The sequence below is a fragment of the Benincasa hispida genome, chromosome 10, assembly GCF_027475165.1.
Source record: "Benincasa hispida cultivar pf3 chromosome 10, pf3_genome.v1.1, whole genome shotgun sequence".
Taxonomy (NCBI): domain Eukaryota; kingdom Viridiplantae; phylum Streptophyta; class Magnoliopsida; order Cucurbitales; family Cucurbitaceae; genus Benincasa; species Benincasa hispida.
The window spans coordinates 1,579,990-1,589,588 of NC_143487.1; the positions used below are offsets into that span (position 1 = coordinate 1,579,990).

The 9,599-nt window shown below is 28.1% G+C and overlaps 1 protein-coding gene across 1 annotated transcript; it reads left to right on the forward strand.

Annotated features, from left to right (window-relative positions):
* Positions 1-391: 391 nt before the first annotated feature.
* Positions 392-5,448, forward strand: LOC120087641 (AT-hook motif nuclear-localized protein 11-like). The gene is made up of 6 exons (XM_039044481.2): positions 392-819; positions 1,733-1,800; positions 3,026-3,160; positions 3,335-3,478; positions 4,839-4,909; positions 5,207-5,448. Exons 1-5 carry the CDS (start codon positions 483-485, stop codon positions 4,875-4,877), a joined length of 723 nt encoding a protein of 240 aa, XP_038900409.1. The 5' UTR covers positions 392-482; the 3' UTR covers positions 4,878-4,909; positions 5,207-5,448.
* Positions 5,449-9,599: the final 4,151 nt, after the last annotated feature.

Below are 9,599 nucleotides of genomic sequence, written 5' to 3' on the forward strand. Positions count from 1 at the left end.
TTATTTCAATTTAACCCAACAAATGAGGGGAAATTTAAACTCAATAATTTTAGATAATTAACTTAATTTTTTCTGAAATTCGAAATGTTACCGTAATAATAAGAATAATAAATTAAGAGGCTTCAGATTGAAATAATAAAAACATATAATAATCTTATTTTTGCAAATATTTTTCAAATTTTCTTCCTTTTTTTTTTTTGGTTAATATTTTCCAAAATTACACTACTACTACACTATTTAGGGGTACAATTTCAGTGACCTTTTAAATTTTTCTACAAATATTTTTATTTTTTCAAAACATTATTATCTTGCACTAAAAAACATTATTATTTAAAACCTACCAAATAAATTTCCTCAAAAAAATTAATAAAACCTACCAAATAAAGAAAATTGAATCTATAATTGATGATCGTCATTGCAGTCTGCAAAACAGAGCATTTCTCTGGTAACTAATAAACTATTCATTCTTGAAGTTCTTTTCCATGGAGCCTCAAAATGGCAGAAATTTCACTGTGAAATGTGAATGTCCGGAGAATCAGCAAGACATTAATAATCTCGAGAATTATACGGCGGCGGACGACGAACAGAGGTCGAACGGTAGTGGCGAAATCGTCGAGGAAAAGAAACTTAGTGAATCGGCCGACGAGGAGATAATTTCGAAGAAAAAAAAAAGAGGAAGGCCGAGGAAAAACGACGCCGTCGATCGGAAACTTCCGCCGCAGCAGAGCTTTGCTTCGTCCGCTGATTCACAAACCATTTCGAAACGCCGTCTTGGCCGCCGGCCTGGCCGCGGTAAATTGCAGCTTCTCGCACCGTTAGGTATGTATAGGGTTCAACTTTCAATTCCGTCGATCGGTTTGTCTTTTTCTTTCAGTCGCTCGTCGCCGCCGTGAAAAGCGCATGTAACCGTCGGTTTCTTTTCTTTTTCTTTTCTTTTTCTTTTCTTTTCTTTTCTTTTCTTTCTATTCTTCTTTAAACTTAGTTTTATTACTAATTTATTGTTGATGTTAAAAAATATATATATATATTTTCTATTAGCATTTTTTACTACTAATTTTAAAAATATATTCATATATCTATTTTCTTACATAAAAATTATTGTTGTTATTTAACCTATTTTTGATAAAAAATTAACTTTACCCTCACTTTGGGATTTATTGAAAGTTTAAGAAATAAAAATATATAAATTGAAAATATAGGAACTAAAGTTGAACAAACCTCAAAATATGGAAACTAAAATTATCCTTTAAAATAACAATTGAGGTGGAATAAAATCTTGAATGTTACTTTATGAAAAAAAACCTGACATTTTATTAATTTGAGTAAATAATAATAATAATTTTATGTAAGGAATATGTATTTATTTCCCAAATTTATAATAAAAATGTTCTTTAAAAAATAGCCAATAATTAATAAAAGGACTAAATTTAAGAATTATTAAAATATCGGACTAAAATAGAAAATTTAAAGTACAAAATCTAAAATGTTTATTAAAGGACGCTAAAATGTTTATTAAAGAACGGTTATGGTTTTTAATTTTAGCTATTCGAATTATTTTTAGGTTAATGACAATCAAGTTTTTTTTTTTTTCCTTTTCTTGTTCTTTTATATTTATTTTTCTTTTATTTTTAATATTAATAATTTGAACAACCTTGGAATAAGAATGGGGGAAAGTCTCATTTTAGTTTAGAAATTATTATATTAATTAATAGTTTGTTATATTGATTTGAAGGCGGTTATGCATGGGACCCAGCTGGCGGAAGTTTTACCCCTCATGTTGTTCTTGTTGCACCGGGAGAGGTAAGTATATATGGTTTAATTATTAAATATAATGTACTAAAAAATATATATTAAATTAAATATAATAATATTTATAACCCATAGTTTAAATCAAAAACTATAAAAAGTTTATTAAATCTAATTTCGTTAAAATACCATTTTAGCCTTTATACTTTAAAGTTTGTTCAATTTTAGATCATGTATTTTTCATTTATCCAATTTTAGTCATGTAATTTCAATAAATCTTAAATTTGGTCATTTGATGTTAATTTTTACTAAAATTGGTTAAATAATAATAATAATGTTAATTTTTACTAAATTTGGTTCAATAATAATAATTATTATTTTAAAAAAATAGTATGTGAATATGTTTTCAAAATCGACCAAATAAAACTTTTTGAAAAAGTCAACTATAAACTAGTAGTATCTATGACTGCATTTAAAATTTATTGAAAGCATAAAGACTAAAATTCAATATATTTTAAGATATGGGATTAAATTGGTATTTTAATCGATGTAATTATTATTTATTTAGTTACTTTTGTTACTAATAGATAGTTATATGATCTTCTGGCTTCTAAACCATTGAGTGTAAAATGCTAGCCAACTATATTAACCATTAGATTTTTCATTTTCTAAAATTCAACTTATAAACACTAACTCTTTGTGTTGTTATTTACTTCCAATAATGTTTTCAAAATTTAAATTAAGTTTTAAAAACTAAAACTTCGTTTAATAACAATTTCATCTTTAATTTTTCATTTTTATTATTTATGCTCATTTTATCTCATTCTTTTACTAAAGGATTTTACCTTTCTTTTAGTTTCATTTGAATTCTCATTTAAATTTAAAAAAGAAAAAAAATCGTAAAAATCACTTAGATTTAGTTTTTAAAATTTAGATTAACTTTTTAAAAAGAAAATCTTTTTCGATAGAAAAAATGTCACACTATTTACAAAAATAGCAAAAAAAAAAAAATAATAGACACTAATAAATTTCTATCAACGTTTATCATATAGTAATGATAGATTTCTATTAGTTTTTATCATTGACAAATATTGATAAACTTCTCAATCTCTATCAATTTCTATCAAAGAAAATTAAATTTTACTATTTTTTTTATAAATAATTTTCCTTATTTTTCTATTTTGAAAATTTTCCTTTTAAAAGATGGTTATGAGTGAATAACAAAGTAAATAAACATAGTTGAAACAATATTTATAAGGTTAATATAAATGTGTGGCAGGATATTGTGGATAGAATATCAACATTTTCAGTGCCAGGTCCTCGAGCAATCTGCATCATCTCTGCCGTTGGTTTAGTTTCGACCGTTATTATCCACAAACCTGGTTCTACACTAGCCTCAACAATTAGATTCGAGGTCTTGTTCTTATATATTCTTTTTCATTGAAACATTAAACTCTAATTATTTTGGTAACGTTTTTCGTTTATTTATTTCTTATTTTTCAAATTTATATTACTTTTTTATCAACAAAATTAGCCGTTTTAAAAATATTGTTTTTTTTTTTAATTTCGTTTGATAACCATTGTGTAGGGTACATTTGAGATTTTACAACTATCAGGATGGTTTTTTGGAGGAGATCAAATGAAACGAATCTCAATTTCATTTTCAAAACCTGACGGTCAAGTCTTTGGTGGCATCATCGCCTCTTCACTTATAGCTGCCACTCCCATTCAGGTACCTTCTTTTTTCTTTTTCATTTCTATTTCCATTTTTTACTATTGCAAGTTTAGTCTATTATTAAAATAGAATTATACAAAGCTCCAACATATATTAGGGCAACTTAGAAAGTAATTTTATAAATGGTAAGAAATAACCTTTTCTTTTGCGTTTCACCTTTCATAATTAGCCTTCTTTTTAAAAATTCGTTCAAATAGTATTTTTCATCGGTCTTTCTTCATCAATATCAATACCGAGATTTGAATAAAAGAAAATAAAATTTTCATCTTATATCTAACTATTCATTGTTTTGGGTTTTCTCAGTACAATTTTGTTCGAGAATAACAACGAGGTCATATTTTTCGGTGATTTTTTGTCCAAGATGAACACCGAGACCCATATAATTTTTTCTAATATTATACAATATTTCCAAATCTCATACAACTCTCTTCTCTTTTTTCAAATTTTTTCCTCCCAAATTTTATATAAAATCTTTTGTAATTTTGCAAATCTTATACCCAATTTATATTTTCACAAATTTTTAAATTGATTTACCAATTATCATTTCAAATTTCTCTAAATTCTATGATGTTTGAATGTGTCATTTTTAAATTTTGGAAAGATCGGTAAAATTAAGTAAGATTTGGGAAAATTATGTGAATCTTGATCCTCATCCTGGTCAAAATTAGATTGAGATTTCATCGAGAAAGCTCAAAAGAATAAATATTTATATATAAGTTGAAAATTTGAACTTTTTATACAAATCACGGTTGAAAAACACCAAAAAAAATTATTTCAACAAGTTTTCAAAAAGCATATTAATCGTGAATGATGAAACTAAAAAGGTTATTTATGATAATTTTTCAATTTCATCCGTACTAGAAAAAGAAAATAGTCACTAATAAAGACCTCTCTTTCAATTAATTTTTCTAACAGTACTTTTAAGTATTCTTTTCCAAAATTTTAAAAATACTATTCTTTTTAGTAGGCAGTCAAATACCATTAGAAACTAATCATAAATATTGGAATGTATTTTTAATTAGATAAAACATTTACATATATGATCTGTCCACTCTTGTTTGATCTGATTTGGTATCTGTGTTACTTGATGATGAAATTTTAAATCCCATGATACTCTAATCACTACATGATTAAAAATATCCTAGCTAGCTAGTCTTAGATTTAAAAATTAATATAAAAATTGTTGAGATCTTAAAGCATTATTCTCTCCCATTTTTCCCTTAAATCTTTAAATATGTATTAAAAACACTATAATGTAAAATTTTACCTCTTCCAATATATATATATATATATATTTACTCCTGCGTTTGATTGAAATTATGATTGTAGTATACTGAATTTTACCGATTGTTAACAGATAATTGTGGGAAGTTTCAAGCAAAAAATAGAGCAATAGAGTTTTAAAAAAATGGAGCAGTCAGCCAGCAGGTATTATTCTATTTCTGTGCTATTATAATAATAGATTTAAATACAACTCTAGAAAAGTTCGATTTAGTCTATATACTTTTAAATTTGTCTCAATTTAATTTCTATATTTTAATAATTTTAACATGAAAAGTAGAAGAAAAAAAGTAAAATGAAAATCAAAGGATCAAAATAGTAATTTCTTACTAAAATGAATATTTTGAAAATATAGATAGAACAAATTGAATGTAATAAAAGTAGTATTTAAATCATAATATTATAATAAATTTGAGAGGAGTAATTACTTGAATCCTCACGCAGGCACTGAAGAAGAAGCAATCTATAATGATCCCATCTCCTCGCTCTAAACCACCAAACGTCACCGTTTTGCTTCTCTTTATTCTCCTCTCACACACAAACGTTTGAATATTAGAAAGTAAAAAGTTCGTTGTTAAAATTCTGTTTGGTGAATTTGTAATCAAGTTTTCCATTTTCTAGACCAACTCTTTTATTATTGTTGTTTTTTCAATTAATAGGATCTCCGAAATTTGAGTTTTGTTCTATCTTGATCTCTAAACTTTTAGAAATATCTGTTTTAGTCCCTTCAACTTTTAAAAAATGTTTACTTTGGTCTCTGCTATTAATAATCTATTAACTCTTAAACATAATTGTTAAATAACTTGTATTTTTGAATGATTAGGCTGTCAAATAATTTAATCATGCTAAAAAATATAGGATTTTAATTTTAAATTATCTGGTAAAGCAATTTTCTATAGACGATTTCAAAAGTTATTTTGCATCCAAGATTTTGACTGTTCACTATTCCGACACATTGGTTGTTGATATTTTACTTCACCTTTATCTTGTTCAACCCATGTTAGATGTAATTTTATCCTTAAACAGATTTTGTCTTTAAATCATTAACATAATCTTAACAAGGACTAATATAAACATTTTTTAAAAGTTCAAAGAATAAAATGGAGTTTTTTAAAGTTTAGGAACCAAAATAGAACCATACTAAAATTTCAAGGACCGAAATAGGATTTAAACCGTTTTCAATTAATTTTTTTTTTTTAAAAAAAATATGGATCCAATCTGTAGCCTTACCTCAAAATTCATGGGCTTTTGGACCGATTCGTTAAACTAGGCTTTACTTAATTTGGGCCTTGGACTTAAAAGTTTTTTTTTTTTTTTTTTTTTTTTTTTTTTTTTGGTGGGTAAAGGAACAAGCGAAAAGAAGCAAAAATTGGTAATGAAGTTTAAAATTTTCTGTAGAAAAATTGAATGGAGGGAGGAAAGTACAAAAAATGGCATGGAGAAGAGGAAGGGCATTTACTTTACGTAGATGGTAAGAAAACTTTTAAGACAAATTCCTTTTGCTTTTGATTTTTTTTTTAAAAAAATTATGGTCAATAAAAAAAAGGTATAAAATAATTTTTTTTTTTTTTTTTTTTTTTTTTAAAAAAAAACCCAATTATAAAGGCAAGAAAAGCGGTGAAGAATTGCATATTTTGACCTCATGATGAATAAACGACATAGGAAAGGATCTTGAAAGGTTTTTGATTGACGTAGTGTTATGAAATCTTTGTATTCTTATGGCAAAATTTTGGCTATCAAATTGCGCCGAGACTGAAGAAAGAAAGAAAGAAAGAAAAGCACAAAAAATTGAGTCAACACAAAGATGAAGTTTTGGATTATGTTGGAGTTTTGCCAAACAATGAATAAGGAAAAAGAAGTTAGAAGAAGACAAAATTAAAGAAGAATAATGGGGTTTGGTTAAAAAAAGAAAAAAAAAAAAACTTACAGTGGTAGATTTTAGAAGAGGGAAGGGTGGTAAAAAGGAGTGCAAGAAGCAGCCTTTTTTAACCAAAAAAGAAGAATAAATAAGAAGAAGAAAGGATGATTTTGGAATATGCTGATTCTAGTTGTAGTTGTGGTTTCTTTCTTTCTTTCTATATCTACCCCATTTATTTTGTACTATTGTTCCTATTTATTATATTATATCCACTCAACATAAATTAGCAAACAAACTGACAAACACCCACACAATGCAGGACTGTGAAATTTTTTTTTATAAATTAAAAATAAATCTTCTAATATGAAAAGCCCAACTTGAGAATTTTTTTTATTTATATAAGTGACATCAAAATGGTTGCATAGATCAAGATTTTTTTTTTTTTTTTTTTTTTTTGACTTTGGTACAAGTGGGGTGTGGTGAAATTAGGGCAATCTTAGATTTTTTTTTGTTTAAAAATGTTATTTTAATAAATAATGGCAAAAATAGGATAAGGATAAAAGTATTTTGAAAAATAGATAAGTAAATCGTGAACAATTTTATAAAATTAGTCCACATGACATGCAAATAATCGTAGATTGGGTTTACGATTTTTCTCACATTACCTGGTCAATCCTACCACGACTACTATGCCTACCATACTGCCATGCCTGCAATTTGCAAAGCCGACTCACTTAGAAATTGTGACCTCCCCACCTTAATACCCCACCATCCTCCACTTCTCTCTCCACCAAACTATATTTCCTCTGCATCATTTTCATTTTGTCATCACATCTACCACCATCCACCTTGGATCTCTGCCATCCGCCGCACACGTAGTTATTTTTTTTTTTTATTTATTTTTTTTTTTTTTATATTATGATGTGGATCTATGGATCCAATGACTTTTTATTTTTACGTAGATCTCCATCGAATTTTAAACTTTCTCTTGTTATTCCTTTTCATTATGCCATCGTTGTTCTCTATCACTTACAGCCACCTATAGATGTAGGTAAACTCATGGACGGGATACGTAAGCTCGTAGCCAACATTTAAAATAAAAAGTACAAAAAAAAAACTAAATCGTATACAAGATCCATGATTTACTGTCAATCGTGAACCGCCTTGACATTTGGCAACATGGACTGCAAGGGTTGATCGGGGTATATTGTGGACTAGGTACATGATTTTGAAGACATGTTGAAATAGTGGACACCGCCCACGATTTCATTCCCAACCCTATTTTTGTCATTATTTATTAAAATAACATTAGTTTTAGGGAAAAAGAAAATCCACAATCTTATTTAGCACCCATAAGTTAATTTTTTTAATAAAAAAAAATATATTGCTTGTTAGGGAGACAATAAATCTACAAACATCTTCATATCTTTATAATGATGTAATATTGTTAAAAAAAAAAGTTATTCGATGAGACTATCACATAACAACAGTTGGATGTGGATTTAAAAATATGCATATCTCTAATATGATCAACTTTTATTCCAACATGACAAAACTACAAACCACATGGTAGCAACCTCTCTTTGAATAATTTCTCACTCCAAACATAAATCAACATGATTTCATCTAAAAAAACCTTATACTAAATGAAGATATTGCCCCCACTTAGTGGTATTGGAGATCAAAATTTTCAACCTTGAGTAAAGAAGTGATGTCACTTACCATCGTATATTTTCACTTTGATCATTGCTCCCCACTTTATTTACACACTCGTGATCTTTTTATAGCCTAACCAATGTGAAATTTTAATAATACATAGTGGAGTTTCAACAAAATTCAAGTTGATTTATATATTAGTATTAAATAATTATTACAATGAGATCTATTTCTCTCATTTAAATCTAATTTTCATCTCAATATTTTCATTTTGATTCTTGATTAGAGAAACTATCAAATTTCTATTTATTGTCTTTGGTCTTTTTTATTATATATTTTTTTTTAAAAAAAATCTAAGTTGAGTTTTGGAAACTTAATTTTTAACTTATGGGATTCACTTCAAAAGTCCCCTCTCCTAATTAGCCTTCTAATATCATTATGGTTAAGAATAAAAAGTCAATTGTAAAACTGCCTCTATAGTACGATGATAGTTGCATTATAGTTGGAATTATACTCTTAAGCTTTCAATTTTAAAATTTGAACCCTTAAATTTATACAAACATTAAAATTGATCCCTCATTTTTTTACAAAATTGTATAGGTTTCACTACAAGAAAAAGGGACTCTCTCGACGCCTAAAACAACCGTCAGAAAATAGGTCGTCAAGAGAGAGACTATCTCCCGACAACGTAAGGGTGTCGTCGGGAGTACTTAATAACTCCTGATGCGGTATGTCCCTCATCAAGAGTTTAACAAAACTCCCGAAGCCTCACCATGTCCGTCGGACATTGGGAACGAAGGCCAATCTAGACGGGCCAAACTCAATAATTCGTCGAGAGTTGTGTAAGAACTCCTAATGGTTATGATAGCCCGTCGAGAGTTCTGATTTAAATCCCCAAATCGAACCCTCAATTTCATATCTGCTTGTATTTTCTTCCTTTCTTCTAACCTTAGCACACAACAGAGAAGAGGAACCCCTAAATCGATCGTCCTTCAATCATTCGGTCGTTGTCTGCCCGTTCGTCCATCATCCTTCAATCGTACGACTGTCCTTCGAACTTCTAGTTCGTCTGCGTGTCGTTCGTCGCCCAAATCGTCTGTGTCACCCAAATTGTTGCCCAAATCGTCCGCGTCTGCATCGCCCATCGTCGTTCGTCCATCGTCTGTTGTTCGTCGTTTATCGTCCATCGTCTGTTCATCCTTCGATCTTCAAGGCAGTTGGTCGTCGTCCATTGGAAACTACTTTTGGTGAGTTAAACTTTGACTCTTAAAGTTGTTCGTTGCATATATTACATTTTATATTAGTCTTACGTTCCAAATCTAT